The 21713-nt window shown below is 44.0% G+C and overlaps 2 protein-coding genes across 4 annotated transcripts in view; one reads left to right on the top strand and one right to left on the bottom strand.

Moving 5' to 3' along the window:
• The window catches only part of Slc20a2 (solute carrier family 20 member 2), a 93494-nt gene extending 86069 nt beyond the window's left edge, over positions 1-7425 (bottom strand). Inside the window, exon 1 of the mRNA XM_075986312.1 lies at positions 7328-7425. The gene's annotated coding sequence lies outside the window, so the exon portion shown is untranslated. The remainder of the gene's footprint in view (positions 1-7327) is intronic.
• A 152-nt stretch (positions 7426-7577) lies between these two features.
• On the top strand, positions 7578-19403 carry Smim19 (small integral membrane protein 19). 3 transcript variants are annotated; one of them, XM_075986316.1, is made up of 4 exons: positions 7578-7689; positions 10776-10911; positions 13095-13219; positions 18643-19403. In XM_075986316.1, exons 2-4 carry the CDS (start codon positions 10781-10783, stop codon positions 18705-18707), a joined length of 321 nt encoding a protein of 106 aa, XP_075842431.1. In that variant the 5' UTR covers positions 7578-7689; positions 10776-10780; the 3' UTR covers positions 18708-19403. The 3 variants fall into 3 exon arrangements, with proteins under 3 accessions (XP_075842431.1, XP_075842433.1, XP_075842432.1); XM_075986318.1 differs by having other exon boundaries at positions 7609-7739; XM_075986317.1 differs by lacking the exon at positions 7578-7689 and adding an exon at positions 9601-9720.
• Positions 19404-21713: the final 2310 nt, after the last annotated feature.

Raw genomic sequence — 21713 nt, 5'->3', positions numbered from 1 at the left:
CTCAGATTACTGGAAGGAAAACAAAGATATCACCAACAAATGAGAGCAACAACTAAATACTGGACAAGAGAGAAAAAAAAGTAATACTGGCCAGGTGGTGGCGGCTCACACCTTTAATCCCCGCACTTAGGAGGCAGACACAGGTGGATCTCTGTGAGTTCAAGGCCAGCCTGGTCTACAAGACCTAGTTCCAGGACAGGCACTAAAGCTACACTGAGAAACCCTGTCTCAAAAAACAAAACAAAAAGCAAAACAAACAAAAAATAATCATGAAAAGAGTGGGAATTATTCTTTTTCCCTTCCTAATTTGATGAGAAGGGTGTTACTTAGCCTAGACTGGCCTCCAGCTAGCTACAAATCTGAAGATGACTTTAAACTCTTGATTCTCCAGCCTCCGTCTCCTAAGTGCTCAGATTATTGACATGTGTTACCATATCTAGTTTTAGAAATTGTTATTGATTCTGGAAAATATAAGGTAGAACATCAAGTATATTAAAGTTCTACTTACAAAGATGCAATTCTTTTTTTTTTTCTCCTCCTTCGAGACAAGGTTTCTCTGTGTAGCTCTAGCTGTCCTGGTACTTGCTCTGTAGACCAGGCTAGCCTTGAACTCAGATATCCAACTGCCTCTGCCTCCCGAGTATTAGGATTAAAGGTGTGCACCACCACAAATGGCTCGATTCTTATTTTAATACCCAAATATGATTATTAGCTCTTGGGTGCTAAAAACTTGTCCAAAAGAACACCTTGGGTAGCTAAAACAGAACTTCACAGAAAGAGTACATAGTTACAGGAAACAACTCTCTCACTCCTTAGTGATTAGTCAACGAACGTCCATTTCTGTGGAGGGGAGGGCATCGATATCCCAATAAATGGTTCATTTCACCTCTTACTTATGTGATTTCTGTACCCACAGATAAAACTGATGAGAAGTAGATTACGAGCTATTACAGTCATGGAAAATAACTCAAATATCATGCACCAAGTGGATGGGTTAACAAAGATAATGAATGTCTAGAAACAAATGTAGAAATGACTGCAATCTTCTCACTCATCTCTACAATGATCTTCTTTCAATCTGCTCAAAGCCTTAAAGGGATTGGAGCTGCTTCCTTAAACCCGCCTGTCTTCAGCTGTTTACCAGCTTTCGATATTCTTATGAGTCAGTGGGCAATCCAGTCCATGTGCAGACATCCAATGCACTACTTCAGCGCGAGACTTCCTGAAAGAATAGCCCTGGTCTGCTGGTCTCTATGAGGGCATGCTGAAACTAGGAAAGTCACTCATATTCAAAGATGACATGGAAGCCAATCATGCTGTTTTCAAGGTAAGAGCCCTTAAAAAAAGAAAAGTTAAAAATCAACCAGATTAAAAACCCAAAATTCTTATCAGTACAAATCCTCACACAAAATGATATTTTAGCTAAAACTAAAATATAAATAGTATCAATAGGAAATTTTAATTTTTCACTTCAACTTTAAAATACACTTTAAAGAGGTATCATAGGGCATATAACAATATTGCAAATAATCAATAATTCTTGAAATTAATAAAAAGTATACATGGACATTTTAATGACTAATTTTTCAATTTTTGTCTATCCTGGGTTCACTAAATGACTCAGTGCATCAGAATCTTTCACTAAAAACCATTTAGGGAGGAGCCTGACATGAAGGCTAACATGCCAACTGGATAAACACTGTTTTCTATTTTATGAGTGTTTGCGTCTGTACCACACATGTGCCTGGCACCCGTGGAGAGCAGAACAGGGCACTGCACATCAGATCCACTGGAAATAGAGTTAACAGTCATGAGCTGCCATGTGGGTGCTGAGAGAATCGACCCCAGGATGTCTTAATCTAAGCCATCTCGCCAGCCCCTTGATAAGCATTTCACTATAGATTTCAACCAAAACCTCCCAAGTTAGTTTCTGAAATATTTAAACAGGACATGAGCTGGGAAGCAGAATGCATGTCACTTCTCCACAGGACATCTCAAAATAAATGATGTCAAAGCAGTAGCGGCTCCGGCACTTTTTCACCGGTGTACTATAAAGCAGTCCTGGGCTGGATGGAAATGATCTCTAACACAGAATACTGTACCTTCACAGGGTCTGTCCACCATGCTTCATTTAAAGGCATGTCTTCTTGATTCGTAGACAGCAGTCAGGTGATGTACAACCCCCTATCTGGGCAGTGACATCTAGAGGTTTTAGGGGAATGTAATTGCCCTTTCCTGTGCTGGATTTTGTTTGTTTAATTCCACACTTCTGATTTTATTCCAGGGTTATACCAAATCAACCTAAAATTTTACATCTTGTTCCACCATTTAAAAAAAGAAAGCACTTGGTCAGAAGAGGACTCCTGACCTTTTCTGAGTGTTGCCTATTGCTCAACACAAGCTGAAAAAGTGGGACCAAATTCCATCAGAGGGCAGAAAACCTGAGGACAATTTCAGTAACCCGCACCACCACAGATCACATTGGTTTAAGTCTAGTGAATGCTTAGGAAGCCAGCGAGCTGCAATGTGTCACCAGCGTGACTTTATTTGGCAGAAGCAGTCTGACACTAAAGTAGGAATGTACAAGTCATTGTCCTGGTAAATCATTATCCTAGAACCCAACAGCCACCAAGATAAAACCTTTACTCAGCCCTCATCTTTAGTCCCTGCACAGCAATGTCTCTGAGCCTCCATTATCCGCCTCTTCTACCTGGAAAGCACAGGAGTGCCTTTGCAGCGCAGTCATCCTATCTATCCGTCTGTTTGTCCGTCTATCCATCTATCCATCTATCCATCTATCCATCTATCCATCTATCCATCTATCCATCTATCCATCTATCCATCTATCTATCTATCTATCTCTACCCTAAACTTTTTAAGGATTAAAAAAAAAACTTGTATTTTGTGTTCGTGTATAGGTCAGAAGACAACCTTTGGGAGTTAGTACTCTCTTTCCACTCACAGAGTCCCAGGAATAGAACTCACGGAAACAGGTTTGCTGACAAGCATCTTTTTACCTGCTGAAATTTTTAGAACATCTTTAGGGTTGGAATGGAGAGTGACAGATCACTCCTTTAGCATGCACGAGGCTCTGATCACTAGCACCACAATAATTAACTAATTAATTAATAGAGGAACATCTATTTTATTTATTTAATATATGTAGTTCTTTCTGTGCATGTGTGGATGTGCACCACATGCATGCCTGGTGCCATGGCAGACAGAAGAGGAGATTGGCTCCCCTGGAACTGGAGTTATGATGGATGGGTATAAGCTGCCAAGTGGGTGCTGAGAACCAAATTCAGATCTTCCACCGGAGCAGCAAGTGTTTTAATCATGGAGCCATTTCTCCAGTGACCCCTGACCCTCCTCAAGAGCACCTTTTATAACTGCAAAAATAGCGTTTTGTTTTTAGATTGTTCAAATTATAAAGTAAACCTCCCAAGTTGGGGAGATGGGCTCAGTGTTACATAAACATGAGTTCTGGTCCCTAGTGCCAACATAAAAATCCCTGTTGTGTGGGAACTCTGGGGCTTGCTAGGCACCAACACAGCTCCAGGTTCAGGGAGAGACCCTGTCTCCAGGGAACAAGGCAGCCATCTGACATCTTCTCTGGCCTCTGTGCACTGGCAAACTGACCCCCACACACACACTAGAAATAAGCCAACTCGGGAGAGAAGCTTGGCTGGCCCGGGAGCCAGACTACCTATTCTATTTAATTTGCACATCATAATCTTGGGTAAGAAAGCTTTGCTGCGCATCTGTTTCCTCCCTTAAAAAATAGATTATAACTACCTTCTGCAAAAGATTGTTGAAACACAAATGAACGAGAGGGGACAGGGACACCGGCTGGCACATTTTTAGCACTGGACAAATATTACTCTTCATTATTTTTTGGCACTAAGTTTTTACATTGTTTCCTAAGTGTGCACAAAGTTTGCCCAACTAATATGTTACCAATGGTTCAAGATATAGTTGATGTTTTCCCATGATAACTAGTATTTACTCCATAGCCAGACAAGCCAACTCTGTATAGACATACCAGATGCTGAGGCAATTCTGAAAACAGTGCTGTATAAATAGGTACAGCCTTAAAATATATTGTATCTGAAGTGAGGAAACAGACTACACGAGACACTAAAGTACCAACATAAGCCATGAAGATTTAACACCAGCCAGGAGGAGGTGGCGCACGCCTTTAATTCCAGCACCTGAGAGGCAAAGGCAGGCAGAGCTCAGTGAGTTCGAGGCCAGCCTGGTCTACATAACAAGTTCCAGGACAGCCAAGACTGTTGTTACACAGAGACACCCTGTCTCAAAACAGCAGCAACAACAACAAAACAAAAAGAAAAAGAAAGAAAAGGAAGGAAGGAAGGAAGGAAGGAAGGAAGGAAGGAAGGAAGGAAGGAAGGAAGGAAAAAATGAGACCCCAAATGGCACTGTGTAAACGACACACAAAGAGGAGTGGGATTCAATTACAGAGGTGAGGCTGGAGGAGCCCCACACACAAGGGCAGGAAGGACCTAAACAAAAGGAAACAGATCTATCTGGCACAATGTTTATTCTATAATTGCTTTTCCTGGCCAGGCTCTGTTCTAGGCCCTGGAGATAATCACCAACTAACTCACAGCAGAAACTGGCTTGCTGTCTGTGGGCTAAAGGGCACTCATACCTGAGACAAGTTTTCCACTGAGTTTTGGCAACGTCGGGGATAGGACCCAGGGTTCCAAGCATTCTAGGCAAATTTTTACACGGAGAGCCAAGTGTTGAAGTGATGAATGAGACAGGCCTGGCTTCCGGTTATGTCTTGGATGACTTATGGCCAGGAGCTGAGGAGACTGTGCCAGTCCCTACAACTTCACCAGGTTGTACACATATGCACAGAAATGGCTGATGGATCGCATTACATTATAAATCTATCCAATTGTGTATAGATTATATTAAGGGAACAGTCTGTAGTTTTTGATACAAATGACATGAGACATTTACAAATTTCATTGTCACTCTTACTGGGATAGATTTTGCTCATATTGCTAAAATTTTGCCCATAAGAAAGCCTACTAAGGCCTTGCCTATTCCGTTCTCTGTCTGGGGGATTCCGTAACACTACCATCTCTTCTTCCCTTTTTCTTCCTTTCATCTACCAATGACTGGCCCCCAAATCTCAAAGCTTGCAAAGAGCTTGAAGAGGCACCTATGTGGTAGCAAGAATTAGTCACACAGAAAAGAATTCACTACAAAGACAACTTGCATCCTTCTCCCACCTCCCTCCCCCAGACTTCCCTCTGTCCCTCCCCCAAGGACATCCGTCCACAAGTAAAGAAAGGAACCCTTTGGTAAATACCAACTAACAAAGCTTTCCCAACTTCCATTTCTTCCTGATGACACACTAATGGAATTTTCTGATAAGTTCCAGTATGTTAATTTACCCTCAAGCACAGGCTTCCAACCACTTCCCTCAGTCTAATCGTCCCAGCCGCGTCTCCTCTCATGATGCAAGACTCTACCATCACCCTCACAAGTCAGTTTTGAACTGTTATGGCTACATAAATCATTAAAATTTATAAACATATTCTAATCTTATACTGGAGAGAATACTGAATATGTGTTTAAAGATACTTAAACCCAAATTAAAAAGTTAGGCACATAAAACGTTTTTCCATGGAACTCACTCTGTACACGAGGCTGGCCCTGAATTCAGAGATCCGCCTACCTCTGCCTCCCCAGTGCTGGGATTAAAGGCATGAGCCACCACTGCCCAGCTAGGCACATACGATTTTTACAACCACCTACAATATAGAAAATCTAACATTCTTAATATTCGAATGCTCAGAGAAACCCTGACACGCCTAGCTGAGTGCGGTGGTGCACACTTCTGATCCCAGCACTCAGAAGGCAGAGGTGAGGAGGTCTCTCAAGTCCAGGGCTATCCTGGTCTACACAGATCCAGGCTAGCCAGGGATACATAGTGAGACCCTATCTAAAAAGAAAAAGAAACAGAGACACTCCAAAAATCTAACAGCCTGCTCACTGTTTTCTTAGCTTGGTGTTGGAAAGATAATCTTGTCACACTTTTGCCCTAAGTTAGGAACTGTACTATGAAATACAAAGGACTCTTCGAGTAAGGGTCGCTCTGGCTCTTGGTACCTTTGCCTGATGTACACCCTAGCTTGTTCATTTTCTGGCCATATTGTGCAATGGGCACTTGGATAAGTAAGAACCACATGGCTTTGTAAACTGTTTAATACCCAACGGGATTAACTGCAATCCTTGAACTTTTTAAAGTCACACTAACTTGCTGAGATTCTTTATGTGACCAACAAACACCCTGATTTTCACAGAAGAAACAATTATTTAGTGTAGACATTCTATATGGTGATGCATTCGAATCAAACTCACGTGTTGAAAAACTGTGGCCATTCTATGCTTAGGCAAAAAGTTACCCTTGAAAACGGGCTGATTTGAAACATCTATGAACGTCTGGCACTGTCCTGGCAAACATGCAGCAAACAGCACAGTTATCCTTTCTAATTTTTTCTAACTTTAAACTCAAACTAAATGGTTAAAAATTATGTACATGACTGCTTGTATATGTAAATGCAGATATACTGATACTACAAAAAATGTTGCTATGTTACTGTATCTAGGGAAAGGTGAGTTTGGAAGAGGCAAGACAACTTGCTGAAAGTTACAGTATTAATTATTTGATCTTATCTGTGCATACCAATTCAACAGAACCGCTACAATGCGAGCACGAATTATAACTAGAAATCAGTTGATCCAGGAGAACTTGCCCCGCTGGAACAGCTAAGCCCTTAAGCACGTGGACAATGGGCCGCTTTATTTGCATGGCCAGGACTAACCTGGGGACGGACCGGTTTAATGGCGAAACTGCTATGCCACACACACTCATCACCTGCCTCACGCTGGGAAATGTTCTCGTTCAAGTCGCTACGCAGAGTTCTTTTTATTTCCTCCCTCCCTTTTAAAAAAAAATACACCCTAGCCATTCAAGCCAAGAAGGAGAGGGCGCCCGGGCCACTTCCAGCGTTAAGAACACTTCGATCGCCTTGGGCTCGCAGCGGGGAAGATGAGGAGACCGAGCAGCAGCTTCGTCTCCGGAAAACGCGCAGACACCCCGCGACCGCCCCACCGCCGAGGGCCTGAGCCCGCCGCTTCCCGCCCGCCCGCGCCGACCCGGGCCGCGGCTCGCACGGATGGCCCGCTCCGCTCTCGCCAGAGGCGGCACCCGGGCCACCGCCGCGGCGGCGGCGTCGGGCTCGCATCCCGAGAGAGGGAGGGAAGGAAGAAAAACCAATAACAAAACCTGGCTTCTCGTTCCCTCCGGAAACCGCGGGCCGGCAGGAAGTGACGAAGGAGAGGTCGTCCGGTCCGCTGAGTCTCGGCCCGCGCTCCCCGCCCGACTCCCGGAACAGCCGGAGCGGAGCCGAGCCGAGCGGAGCCGAGCGGCGCGGCGGCCTCCGCACCTCCAGAGCCCGCTGAGCGCTCGCTCGCTCGCTCGCCCGCCCGCCCGCGCGCGCGACCGCGTCACCGCCCCGCCCCGGCCAGCCGGCCCCGCCCCGCCCCGTCCGGTCCCGGTCGCGGGGCTGCGGGTCAGACCCGGGCTTGGGTCTCCGCGGCGACGGGACGACTGGAACGTTGGACGGCCTGTCGGGAGAGGACCGTCCTGTATGTCACCGGGAGCGGATTGCATAGGGGACGCGGCTGGAGGAGGCCAGGTTTGGGCGTCGGATCTCTGTGCCGCCTCTGTCCCTTCCTTCCGGAGCCCGTGTGGCCTTGGGGTGACAGATCCACCACTGTCACCTGTTACAGAATTGCAGTGTCTCCAAGCAGGCTGGTTGCATACAGTATAATTCGGGTGTGAACTGCCCAGTCCTCAGATCTCAGATGTCCTCCTTCCTCTGGGAAAGGGTGAAGGCCTGTGAGCGTGTCCCCTTCCGCTTCAGGACCTCAAACCCCATAGTGTCTCAGAACCAGGAGCAAGAGTCTTCCCTTCACAAGGCTTGGATTTTGATGTTAGAAATGGTGTTTAAGCTGCGTTTCTGTAGGAAAATAACAAATGTTCCAGACGAGAGACCAAAATAACATTCTAGGCATGATGGCAAATAATGCCCACTTCTAGAACGGTGGAGACAAATTTAAAAACTTAAGATAATGTCTCATATTTACCAGAAAAGGGTTTTTCACCTAAAAGTAGGTCAGCCTTAAACTAAATCCTCGTGGATGCATTTTTGACGGCTCAATCTCTGAATGCTCATGCTCACTTGCGACTTCTTTCACTCATTCATCTTTCTACTGAAACGATAATGCAAGCATTAGTTCCCAGGACAACCGAGGGAAGGAGTCAGTTTTCTCGAAAGAGCTCTGACTGTCACCCCCAGCAAATATCTTACTGGACCACTAAGTTGATAGAAATGAACACCTGGACACGTTATTTAGACCGAGGATGAAGGGTGCGTTTGCGCACACTTGGTTAGACTACACCTAGTGTGTGGGCGGGCTGGTCAAAGTACCCTGTCTGCCCCGCGACTTCCCCGTTGTCTTCCGGGGCATGCTCTTGATCGTGTCAGGGCTAGCAGGAGAGGCCTGCCTTCCGTGCTAGTCTTTCATAGCTGCAGGTCTAAGGCCATTCATCCCTCCCAGGACCCATGGAGGAGCAGTGTTATTGCAGAGTACTGATGTTTTATATTAAGTGTCCTGTATCTCAGGTTTACACTTTGCCCCTCTGGATCAGCAGTCGTCAGAAAACTTTTTTCTAGATACAATTATAGAGTGGCCTAGTAGGAAGAAGCCAGGCTCTGGATAGGAGTGCGTCATTCACTCCGTGACACATGGACAACGTTCTGTCAGAAGTTGTAGCAAGAAATTAATCTGGTTCAGATCCAATGGGCATTTGAGAAGCACTTTGTTAATTTGACAGATAAATAAATGCACTCACTCCGTATCCAGTGGCCATTGCTGCCTTAACCCGTTTCTTCCCTAATTTATTCACTCCTGATTCTGAGTACTCTACTGTTGGCTGCTTGACTGGCTGAGCTCCCTCTAGCACCTCCAGCCAGACACTTAAAACTGGTTATTGCTGTGTCAGCATCGTGGCGTTTACAGTGGTCAAAATGACACACAGTAAGGGCAGTTGTAGTGTTTGGTCCTCCAGAAGTCTGCATCTAAAACAGACTTGATTGTTCAAAAAATCAGAGAACCCCCTGGAACTGAATTTTAAAAACTAAGAGTTGAGTACCTGACTCTGTCACCTACTCCTGTTCCTTCCACTCAACCAAAAGCCCATAGCAGTAATCATTAGTATTTAGTAAGAGCTACCCTCCTATTTAGATCTTTATGTTTTAAGTCTTTTATAAAGAAATCCTCTTTATTGTTCCTTGACCAAAATATTTTCACAAGACGTATGTTTGTATCCATCAGACCCCAGTACATGAACTTCCTGTTGTCTCCGATGTCAGGAGTTGAAACTGGAGGTCTGTTTATGTTGTCCACTCTACTCCAGATGAGCGTGATAGGTCTCCATACATCTGGCAAAAACTCCAGATTGATCACACGCTACCTGGCTCAGAGCAACTCTTTCCTGGAACTTCATCCTGTATTTTATATGGACAAGTGGGGAGAAAGGAAATACAGGCTAATTAGCCTGCCAAGGGAAACAGCCTTAATGGCATCTGCATAGCTCACAGAATAGACTGCAAGGTATTTCTATAGAAGAATCTCTGCATCACCTTTATTGTTGAAGCAGAAACAAAAGACACAAAAGCTTTGTAAATAATGTCTCAGACATTTCAGGCATTTCTTTCCTTGGACTAAAACATGCCTGTGAGATACTGCATTAGGCTTGTCACCTGCCATTTGCTCGTTTTTGTAGACTCTCTAAAACACTTCTGAATTGCTTTCATATTTTATGTCATTTAACCGAGACTCCTTTTCTGTTCAACACAAGGGAAGAACCTTGTCCTTAAGGATAAATTTAGTTCTCACACACAGAGAAGAAACCCTTATTCTCTTACTTGCTGCCTGATACATTTGTGATTATCAGTCCAGCTTTCTGTGGGAATGTCCAAAGAATGCATGATTACGAATAAGGAGCAACGTAACGTTTTGTCTCATAGCTTCTTTTAGCCTAGTTTGACAAATGGGCACAGCTTGGCACAGCTCCAAGTGTGCAGGCATGTTGGGAGGCACATGAATCGCAATTAATGCAGTCATGTATTTTTTGGCTTGTTGTCATAGAGAGACTGGTCTGCTAAGACTCCTACCCATTGTCTGGGTCTGTGTTTCGAAGGGTTCCGTGTTTTCAACTGAATAACAGCTACAGTTTGAAAACTGCAGTACCATTTTACATTCAATTCTTTTAGCAGTATTTTTATCCTACATTTTAATATTTATATAAGGCTTGTAATATTTCAAAATTAAAAATGGGCAAAATATGTGTTTTGTATCTTTATGACCAATATCTGGGCTCAGTATCCCTTTTCCTATAAGAACCAAACTAAAAATATATTTTAGGTTTCATAAATAGTGAGGAAACTGAAGCACATTTAGGCTCATAATGTGCCTACTTAGGGACTGCAGGGTAGTTCAGGGGAGAGAGCATGCTTATCTGTGACCTGGGTTTGGTCCCCAGTACCCCCAAAACAAATGCAAAGAATGAATGTCCTGTGCCTCTTTCAAAGTGTAAAATCATTCTTAGCTGGGCCGTGCAACAATGGTTGGTGGCCATGTCTCAGTCACCTTCCTTTCCCTTACAGATCCCATGGCTGGAAGTTATGGCGTGATGGGTGATGATTCTATTGACTACACGGTCCATGAAGCCTGGAACGAAGCCACCAATGTATACTTGATAGTGATCCTTGTTAGCTTTGGCCTCTTCATGTACGCCAAGAGGTAAATAAGGGCAGAGAGGATACCCAGCATTTACGAGATTTAAAGTGTTATGATGAGATTTGTTTTTGTTGGTTTGTTAAACGCATAAAAATATTTCTTCAGAGCTGGGCGGTGGTGGCGCATGCCTTTAATCCCAGCACTTGGGAGGCAGAGGCAGGTGGATTTTTGTGAGTTCGAAGCCAGCCTAGTCTACAGAGCAAGTGCCAAGACAGGCTCCAAAGCTACACAAAGAAACCCTGTCTTGAAAAAAACAAACAAACAAATATATATTTCTTCAGAAATTGTGTTCCCGGACTGAAAGGTGTTGTCTACACAGGCATTGGCAACTGAGACTTGATCTGGAAATCCTTTCCATATCAATTCTGTGTGACAGGACCCGCTGCTCTAAAGTCTGATTGCTATCACTTCTAAAGTAGCCTGACTTCATCACCAGCATTAATACGTGTCCCCTGCATTGAACATACTTTAAAGTATTTTCAGTTCAAGCGTCTGGAATGCAAACACACTTACCGCCCATGTAGTCAGCGAACTCTGTCCACCTTCTCCTTGTTGACCTGTTGACCTCCTCCTTGACTCTTAGGCGTGGCACTGTACTAGTTGCTTCCTATTGCTGTGATAAAGACCATGGCCAAAAGTGACTTGCAGAACAAAGAGTTTGTCAGCGTACAGGCCACGGTCCTCCTTGAGAAAGTTAGTACAGGAACTCAAGATGGGAACCTAGAGGCAGAAACTGAAGCAGAGACCATGGAGGAACATTGCTTGTGGCTCCTTCTCCGTGCTTTGCCAGTTTGTTTTTTAATACAACCTGAGACCACCCACCCGCAGTGAACTCAGCCCTCACACAAGAGTCATGAATCCAGAAAATATCTCACAGACTTTCCTGCACACCAGTCGGATAGAGGCAATCCCTCAACTGAGGTTCTGTCTTCGCAGATGACTCCAGTTAGATTAAGAAACCAGCACACCACATCTCTGTTCTTTTGAAAATGTCAGCTCCTGGAGAACAAGGAGCTTGTCTTTATCTTTGTGTCATTGATATGCCATGTGGTCCAAATTCCTAATAGACATTTTTCTGCCTTCATTTTTGGTGTAGCTTAATTTAAATATACTTTTTAACTCTTCTTAGTTTTCTGCCCCCAAATTCAGCAGAACAGTGATAGAATTAATGATGATGGTGGTGGTGGTGGTGGTAATGGTGGTGGTGATTGTGGTAGTGATGATGGTGGTGGTGATGGTGATGATCCTGATGTTGGTGGTGGATTGTGGTGACGGTGGTGGTAGTGATGGTGATGGTGGTGACGGTGGTGGTAGTGATGGTGATGGTGGTGACGGTGGTGGTAGTGATCGTGATGGTGGTGAAGGTTGTGGTGGTGATGGTAGTGGTGATGGTGGTGGTGGTGATAATGACGATGATGGCTAGCGTGTGTATTTTAAAGAGGAAAAGCAGTATTTTACTGGTAGGTATATATCTCAGGAATTCTCTACTGAAGATGTAAGAAGTTATTAAGTAGTTTATAATAACTAATAGTCCAGAAATGATTTCTGTTTGGACTTGGGTCCACTCCACCTACTCATACTTGCCCTTGCATGCCAAGCAGCCCCCTCTCAGTGGCTGCACTGCCAGGTATGGGTGCAAGAAGGTACCACATGTCATCACAGATCCACTTGCATGTGACAACTTTTCTCTAAAAGAGCTGCCGCCTCCTTCCCACTTTTCTTTTAAAAGCAGAGATGCGCAGCTCTCGTTTCTAAAATCCCACTGGAACTATGTCATTAAAGAACATTTTTATCCATGACTTTCCCAAACTAAGGTCTGCTGACATCCGGAATATTCCCCACGGCAGCGATTTGTCTTTAGTTGGATATTGCGAAAGAGAGGGAAAATGACATGCTTCCTTGTTTATATACTGCTGTTTTTAATATGCCATTTTTCTAGGAGTTACGGGAAATCGCAGTGAAAGGGCCTCATTTTGATAAATTGTTTAGCGATATAGTATTATGTATGTTATAATGTGTTATGATGTTATAATCTTTCTTCCTTGTGATACCATGCTCTACACAGAGAGCTTGTATGTTAGTGAAGAATAGAGTACTTCACAAGAAGAATTTGTTCCATGCTTTTAATGGATTGTGAGACAATTATGTAAGTTTTGAAACAAATCTGCATTGGTTTTGTGTTTTAGGAATAAAAGGAAAATTATGAGAATATTTAGCGTGCCACCTTCAGAAGAAACCTTGTCAGAGCCCAATTTTTATGACACAATGAGCAAAATCCGCTTAAGACAACAATTGGAGATGCATTCCATTTGTAAGTATGTCCTTTGCCGAGCTGTATGATGACATGTTTTAAATAGATCTATTGAGCTCAGTTAGCAAAAGGTTATAAAACCTGGTTGTTTATGGAAACTTAAACCTTTTTCAGACACAACAAGGCAGGTTTATCCCGAAGTTATAGCTATTAAAGCTTTGGCCTTTCTGTTGCCTGAGGCCTTCTATAACCTTGAGAGGTGATCATATTCTTAAAAGTTTTGCAGAAATCGAGATTATAATCACCATTTGATACCTCCATTTCTTCCTCTTCTAATTCCTCCTCCTTTGTACTTCTCATTTGGGATGACATTGAAATGGTCAAACAGCAGAACACCAAAGTAGTGTAAGAATGGCTGTCAGAACTTACAAGATCAAGGTACAAGACCAGAAGTTACATTTGAACAATATTGATACATCCTGTGGTACCAGTCACTGCAAGCATGGACACAGGAAAAAAAAACATTTTAAAATGTACAGATCCAGAATCAGCTGTACATTGAAGCCCTTTATGCCATTATTTAAAATATTAAGGTACGGCTTCCATGGATTTTCCTACTTCACATTAAGTAGTATAAGCAAGCTGGTGCTTACATTAGACTGCCAGGTTCATCTCAGCTGTCAGCTTGATAGAATTTAGAATCACACAGGAAACGAAGCTCTGAGTGGGTCTTGGAGGAGGCTCTAAAGTAGGTTCATTGAGGTGGGAAGGTGTCCTCTAAATGTAGCATGGGCCGAAGTCAAGGACAGAGTCAAAAAGGAGAAAGCTGGCTGGGTAGGAGCGCCCATCTCGGTTTCAGACTGAGGGTGCAGCGTGCTAAGCTGCTTGCCAGGAGTGCTGCCATGACTTCCCTGCTATGGTGGACTGTATCTAAGACCATACGCCAGAATGAATCCTGCTTTTCTTAAGTTGCTTGTGTTAGGCATTTGCCATAGCATCAAGGAAGCAATACACTGTTGTAGAGCAAACAAAGCCCTCCTTTTATCATCTCTCTGTAAAGTAAGTATTGCATATGTGTCTACTGTAAGTTCTCCGTGTGGCGAGGCAGCACAGAGGTGGGGACCAGCTTACTGAGCTCACATGCTTGTGGACTGCTGTCTGCAGTTTAATGCAGAAAGCCTGGACAGCTCCTTTTTGTTTTTCTTTGAGATGGTGTGTGGTTTTTTATTCTGCTCTTTTTCATTTTAGTTTTTAAAAATTCTTTCTTTGAATTTTATTCACACACACACACACACACACACACACACACACATATATATATATATATAATGGAATGAGATTATATGAGAAACAGTAATCTTTACCTCACACTAAGAACGCTGGATCTCAAGAGAGACATTTATTTTTGGTATTATAGACACAAGGTATTAGGTTCAATAAAAGGACATAGAACAGTATCTACTTAATATTGAGGCTCGGGATTGCCCCTCTGTTGATATGTGGGTTCAGTCATGTACCAGGCCGCCGGATGTTTCAGCTCTTGTGTGACCCTGGAGCTCTTAGACGAGCAGGCACAGTTCTAGACGGGGAAGATGGACCTTGTGCCTCCGCTTGTCTGGTGTGCACTGATGAGCACCTCATGCTGGAAATGGACCGTAATGCTTTACTTCCTAACTTCTTGTTCCCTTTTATTTAAAGCTTATCAGTCTTATATTTAGGTTTATTTAACTTTTTTAATCTAACATTTTTGGCTCTATCATAGCACTGATGGTCTGGTCTAGTATATAAAAGCATTAGATTACGTGGTTGTGTTTGGGCATTTGTTAATTTTATTTTAATGGGCTTTTGCTAAAACTCTTTTAGAAAGAATAATGTATCACTCTACTGTAGTTAATATTTCTGCTACAATTACAAAGGAAGTTAGGAATGGAGCCATCAACCCTTTCTATTTTTTTTAAATCCTTTCAGCCAGTGTGTAAGTGGATCATCAATTCTGACTTTTTGTTAATTCACCGGCAAGGGTCTCTGCTTCAGCTGCTGCCTCCAGGTCCCTGCCTTGACCTCCCTCTATGATGGACTATAAACTGTCAGCTGAAATAGACCCTTTCCCTCCCAAGTTGCTTTTGGTCATGGTGTTTATCCCAGAATTGGAAAGAGCACACCAAGACGTGCACACCCTCATAGCCTGCTGCCACCCCAAATCTTCACTGTGTAGAACACGAGGTGTAAACAGGACATGCTCTCCTGGACTTTTAACCTGGATCTTCCTGGTCACCTTGTGAGGGGAGCATATGAGTTGACTCTCAGCCTCGCTTCTCTCGAAAGTCCTTTAGGTCTTATTTGAGGTGTTGGGGAGAGACCGAGATCTGGCAGAGTGGGACACCCGAAGGTGGGGCAGGATGCATCTTCTACACACAGAGACCTCGGGCTGCTCTTTCCAAATATAGCAGTCCTGGAAGATGTCCACCTCCCAGATTGCGAGAAGCAGTCACCCTCGCTTTATAATAAGAATGGTGGAGTCTCAGAGTAGCCAAAGCGAGACAGATCTATTTTCAGTTACACAGAAACTAAAGCCAGCCTATACAGAAAGGGAAAATATGGCTGATGCTCCTGTTTGGCACAAAACAGTGGCTTTTATATCCGAGTTGCAGTTCTTTGCTCCTTTTAATTCTCATTGGTTGAGTTCTTTAGAGAGATCAATCTTCCCAGAGCCTTCGCGTTACTCCCTCGCCAGATTCCCCAGCCGTTGGTTCCAGACCCAGCTGTATCTAATAACTAGCTTGAGGCATTTTAATCCCCTCCTCCCTTTGTATATGGGCTCAATGAAACAGCAGACTTCCTGTAACTTTTCACCCCAGACACACAGGTGCCAGCAGCCAGCTAGGAAAGGCAGATGCCAACGCCTCTGCTTATGTGGGTTCTCTGGTGAGACCTGAACAGACCTGTCTCTGAAAGTGGACTGTAACTAATTTCTTACAATGTGTTCCTCCCATTCCTCCCCATCTCCCACAAATCTCCCGCAACGCTCTCCCCACAACCTCAAGTTCTCGTCTAAAAAACAAAAACAAACCCCGTTAGCTCACTTACTACTGACCATATATATGTACATGGGTATAGGACCATCCACTGGAGCGTAGGCAACCTTTCAGTGACCACACCCTCAAAGAAAGATGCTTCTCCCTCCCTTGGGCAGCTATTAACTGCCAATAGCTCTCCAGTGAAGGGCGGGGCCTTGAGAGCTCTTCCCCATGTGTGCACAAATTTTAGTTGGTTTGATCTTGTGCACTTCTTGGGCACACAATCCCTCCTTCTGTGAGTTCATGGGTCCCATAGCCGTGTTATTTCCAGAAGACAGTGTTGTATAGCACTTCTCCCTGCCCTCCATCTATTACAGTCTTTCTGTCTTCTCTTCTGCAATGTTCTCTGAGCCTTGGCAGTGACAGGAGATGTGTTATTCAGTAAAGATGTCCCATTTAGGAGCCAGGAAACAGCTCGGTGGTCAACCCTCTGTAACTCCAGCTTCAAAGGATTCATTTCCCGTTTTTGCCTCAGGCACTGCACGCACAGTGCACACATATACGTGCCGATAGAATACCCATACATGCCCATCAGTCTACTTTGGTTTTACCTAGAATTTGCTGCCAGTCCTCAATGCATCATGCCCAGTTGAGACTTTCTGGTGTATTGGCATCTACGTGTGCTCCAAGCTAAACACACAAAACAAAATGTTTGAAACCAGGCTGTACATCTGAGAGAACACGTGACATTTGTCTTACTGGGCCTGAGTTACCTCATTTAGTATAGTTGTTTTTCAGTTCCATCCATTTCCCTGAAGATTTCATGGTTTTATATTTCTTCACAATTGAGTAGCATTCCATTGTGTGCATGCACCACATTTTCCCTGTCTGTTGATGGACACGTGGGTTGATTGTGTTTCCTAGCCATGGCGAGTAGAGTGGCAGGGAACATGGACGGGCACGTGTGTCTGTGGTAGGTTATAAATTCCTTTGGGTTCATGCCCAGGAGTGCTAGAGCTGGGTCGTATGACAGTTCTGTGTTTAGCTTCTTCTGTAGGCTTTTCAGTTAAATATAGTAAAAACAAAAAGGTGGTAATATCAACGTGCCGAAAATAAGTTATTGTCGAGTCTGCAGCCCTAGGAGGGACGTCCTTTTCAACCCCTCCCACAAGGCTCAGTGGTCATCAAGGAAGGAAGGGGGTTGGAAAGATGGTAAGAGCTAGTGGTTAAGAAAGAGCTGCAAAATAATGTTTCCCACGTGTGACAGGCTGTCGCACACACAAACTCACAGTGACTGTGGGCACCTGCACAAGATGAAGCCACTCACAGTTCCAGGATGGATGGGTGAAGGGTGTATGAAGAGAGGAGATGCTGACAGTCATGGTTGCTAAGGTAGAGAGTCCGTTCTTTCAGGGCAATGACCCCAGATTAGGAACCTGTGGCTCAATGGGCAGCCCCACTCCCCTGCACATCCTGAAAGCATAAATTGGACTTTGTGGGGTAAAAAAATAAACGAAGATTTAAGGTGGAAGGGAAATGTGCGGTGATGGGAGAGGAGAAGCTGAGTGGAGGAGCAAAGTTACGACCAGAATGCATTGTCTGCTGTGATGTGGGAGGTCCTTCATGACCAGACTGCATTGTCTGCTGTGATGTGGGAGGTCCTTCATGACCAGACTGCATTGTCTGCTGTGATGTGGGAGGTCCTTCTGTGTATGTGTTGCTTTTATTGGCTGATGAATAAAACTGCTTTGGCTACAGCAGGGCAGAGTAAAGCCAGGTGGGAAATCCAAACGGAGATATAGAGAGTAGGCAGAGTCAAGGAGACCCCATGTAGCTGCCAAAGGAGACAGGCGCCAGATCCTCACCATTAAGCCACAGCCTCCTGCCAATACACAGATTAATAGAAATGGGTTAACTTAAGATATTAGAGTTAGTTAATAAGAATCCTGAGCTAATAGGCCAAGCAGTGTTGTAATTAATATAGTTTCTGTGTGATTATTCGGGTCTGAGCAGTCAGGACACAAGCAAGCAATCTCCGTCTACATACATGTGTGTATATATATATATATATATATATATATATATATATATATATATGCATGAAAGTCTCAAAATGTAAATTAAGATATATTTTTTAAAAGTAGCAATAGAGAGTAAGAAATAAGAAAAATTTTAAAAATGTAATAACTTACTCAATTTTTTTGTATTTTAAAGTTCAGAATGATCCTGATATTTAAATAATTATAAATATCAGGTATATATAAATAGTGCCAAAATTAGAAGACCTTAGAATATAATAGCTTCCTCCAAAGGAAAAACAGTTATTTAATTCTAAACTAATTTCTTACCATTCATCATGATTTAATTACATGGTTTTATGACATTACATGGTTTTTATGACAGGTTTAATGACATTAGCTAGTATTTATTTTATTCTTTATCTTTCTTGTCATCATTTTTTCACAGCAAGAAAGTATGAGTATCAACAGCCACAAAGCCAAGCTGACAGTGTGCAGCTCTCGTTGGAGTGAAACTTCAGACTGAGCAACAGACGTGATCGTGAGGCAGCGTGGCACCAAGTTCCAAATTCCCTCTCCTAATAATGAGTGGCATTCAGAACACTTGTCGGATAAAGTCCCCACCCCCACCCCCGCCTGGGCTCTCTTTCCCTGCTTCCTCTAGGGCTCTAGGAACAAAGATGCTTAGAAGGAAGACGCTTGTGACTAGAGATGGGGACTCTCCCTTGAGGACCTGTGATGTCTTCAGGATACAGCAAAGAGTACGAACATGTCTTCGGAAGCAAGAATCCTGGAGTTAACGTCACTTGAGTTAGAATGTTTTCCCAGAGTGAAATCCTAGCTACCGAGGTGGTTTGCTCTTTGGTTGTGGTCTGTGCTGATGAGTTAACATCAGTAGCAGACTGATTTGTGTTATTCTGGGCCCGTGACCTCAGCTTCACGACCTGTGTGACTCTAGAACTCGCGCTACCTTCACCGTGAAGCACAGCCTATCTGCTTGTTCTAGACACTTCCCGTACTGAATTTACCTCCCTTTGGTTGTAGTCCCCAAACTTGTTTTGTTTCTGATCCATGCTTCCCTTGCCCCCGCGGGGCTCCGTGAGGCCCTGCTGTAACACAGAGCCATGTCTGTCTTGCCATTGGCAACTCCATCACAGTTGAATGTTACTGTCTAGGGCCCTCTGCTTCTTAAAGCTTTGTTGACATCCAGCGGTCTTGCCTCGTTCTGTTCTTTACAGTGGAATGGTAATTTTTTTAACTTAACTTTTCACGTTTAGTCATGTAAAAGCTGGCTGGAGGTAATGGTGGAAGCGAGGCAGAACTCAAACTGAAAGCTACCATCCCACTACCTTGACGAATGCAAGGGTCTCTAGAGAAACCAGAAGAGAGACAGACAGCATGGAAGCAAGTGAACCACACAAGGGGACATGTCACAATCTGCTCATGTTACTGAGTTATGGATGATTCCTGAGCTGAGTCTACAAGGCAGACTGCCTGGAGCCTGGTAGAGAGAAACGGCTAAAACACACACACACAAAAAAAATCTGAGCAGTTTTAGCTGTGTCCCACTACAAACATTACAGTTTGATTCCTGCCAAATGGATTGCCTGATAGAACGAAAATCAATACTTGAGCAGGAATTAATAGAACCAAGGGACTCCGCCCCATATTGCTCTTTATGTCCAGTATGAAACAAGAGGCAAGAATAGGAAGAACAGGAAATGAGACCCAGAGTCAAAGTGGTCCAGAATCAAAAGAAAAAGCAATTAGTACATAGGGATTTCAAAATGTCCCATATGTTAATTCTACAGACAAGGACCTGAAATAACTGTTGTTCCTTGCATCCTTAGCCCCTGCTCACTTCAGGGGTTCTCAACAAATTAGATCTGCCCCCTGCCTCAAACATCATGAAAGAAGTAATCGTGAATGGCAGGAAAGGAATATAAGAAATACAGTGGTATTAGAAGGTAAGGGGAATTCAAGCATCCCATACAGTCTTCAGGCAGGGGTGCTAGCATGAACTTCAGGTTTAAATAGAGGAAGATTCGGTATAGCACAATGCCTGCTCTATGTGCTACCGTACGGTTCGTGAGTCAGGCAAGGGCCTGGAGATCGAGAGACACAGAGACACAGGTGCCAAGAATTCTCCAAGAATGTCCTTTATTGTGTTCCAGGGCAGCTTATATAGGGTCTCCTTGACTAATGGCCACACCCTAACACTCAGCTGCAAGCCCATCAGAAACCACTCCCCTGCCATCAGGAACTCCTGAGGGTCTCATGCTCAGAGCAGCTGCAAAACAAGCTGTTTACTCCAGCAGGCAGAGGTTCACAGGGAATTCAGGGTCTGGGGATCCACAATCCCCAACAATTTGGGACAGGAGCCATCTCAACCCTGCACACACATGTACATTCACCATATATATGCTTATGCACACACATACACAAACACATGTTTAGAAAAACAGTTTAAAAAAAATCCAAGTTAAAGAAAAAGACTACAAGGGTGAATTATACCCAGGGACCCAGAGGTCTGTAGGCACATGGACAATTGAGGAGCATGAGTTTGGACCAGAGATAGACTCAGGCCTAAATACCATCCATCTCTTCCAGGTCTGCTTTGTGGGTCACCTTGAGAAACTATGCCAAGTATTAACTGCTCGGGGAGGGATGACAAGGTGCATAGCCGCTAGAGTGGTTTCTGCCGTTTTTATACTTCAAGTTATGTATATGACTTATACCAAAAGGAACTACTGCTACGATAAAGGCCACGGGAGAGAAATGCTCACGTCATAACTAAAGGACAGAAGCTCTCTGCTTTCAATAATAACATAAAGCAGCAGAACTATGACTTTAAATCACACTAAGCAATCCTGCCAACCATCTCAGTCTTCCTTTCTTGCCTGTCTCCATTCCTTTTTGTCAGCTATGCAGTCCCAGAAACGCTTTCTCCAGGGACTCCCAGCGTCACGCTGGGCTGGTACCCAGGCGATGTTCACTATCCTCCTGTCCTCCATTCTGATCTCTCCAGTCTTTCAGTCCTGCAGCGGCCTTCAGGTGAAGCTCCTCCTACTACCCCAGCTCCATTCACTGGGGTCTCCACCTCTTGGTGCAGACTCAGCTGTCCCTCTCATCCCCACCTATTCAGTCTTACTTTTGTAAATCCTTTAAGCCCGCTCGCAGGGGTCTGCCCTCACACCACACTTCACTACCTCGGGACTGAAATTCTTGGTGTAAACACAGCCCTGCTCAGCCTTCCCTCCTCACTCATCTCCATTTCTTTCTGTCCCCCACTAACCTGCAGAAGCTCTCTACCAAGGACCCTCCCCCAATCACCACACTTGCCCAGGATCCAGAGAGGGCAAGAGCAACAAAGACCAGAACAGCCACCCAGCAAAAACGACTAGAAAGCAATGCCAAGAAACACATCAATTATCATAACTTCAGATGCTTAGTCTCTGCAAAATCAAACATGAACAGCCAAGACAATTTGCTTTCTTCAGAACCCAGTAATTCTATTAC

This window comes from Microtus pennsylvanicus, chromosome 9 (assembly GCF_037038515.1).
Source record: "Microtus pennsylvanicus isolate mMicPen1 chromosome 9, mMicPen1.hap1, whole genome shotgun sequence".
Classification (NCBI taxonomy): domain Eukaryota; kingdom Metazoa; phylum Chordata; class Mammalia; order Rodentia; family Cricetidae; genus Microtus; species Microtus pennsylvanicus.
The sequence above is the reverse complement of the archived record's forward strand: the minus strand, read 5'-3'. Positions and strand labels throughout refer to the sequence as shown.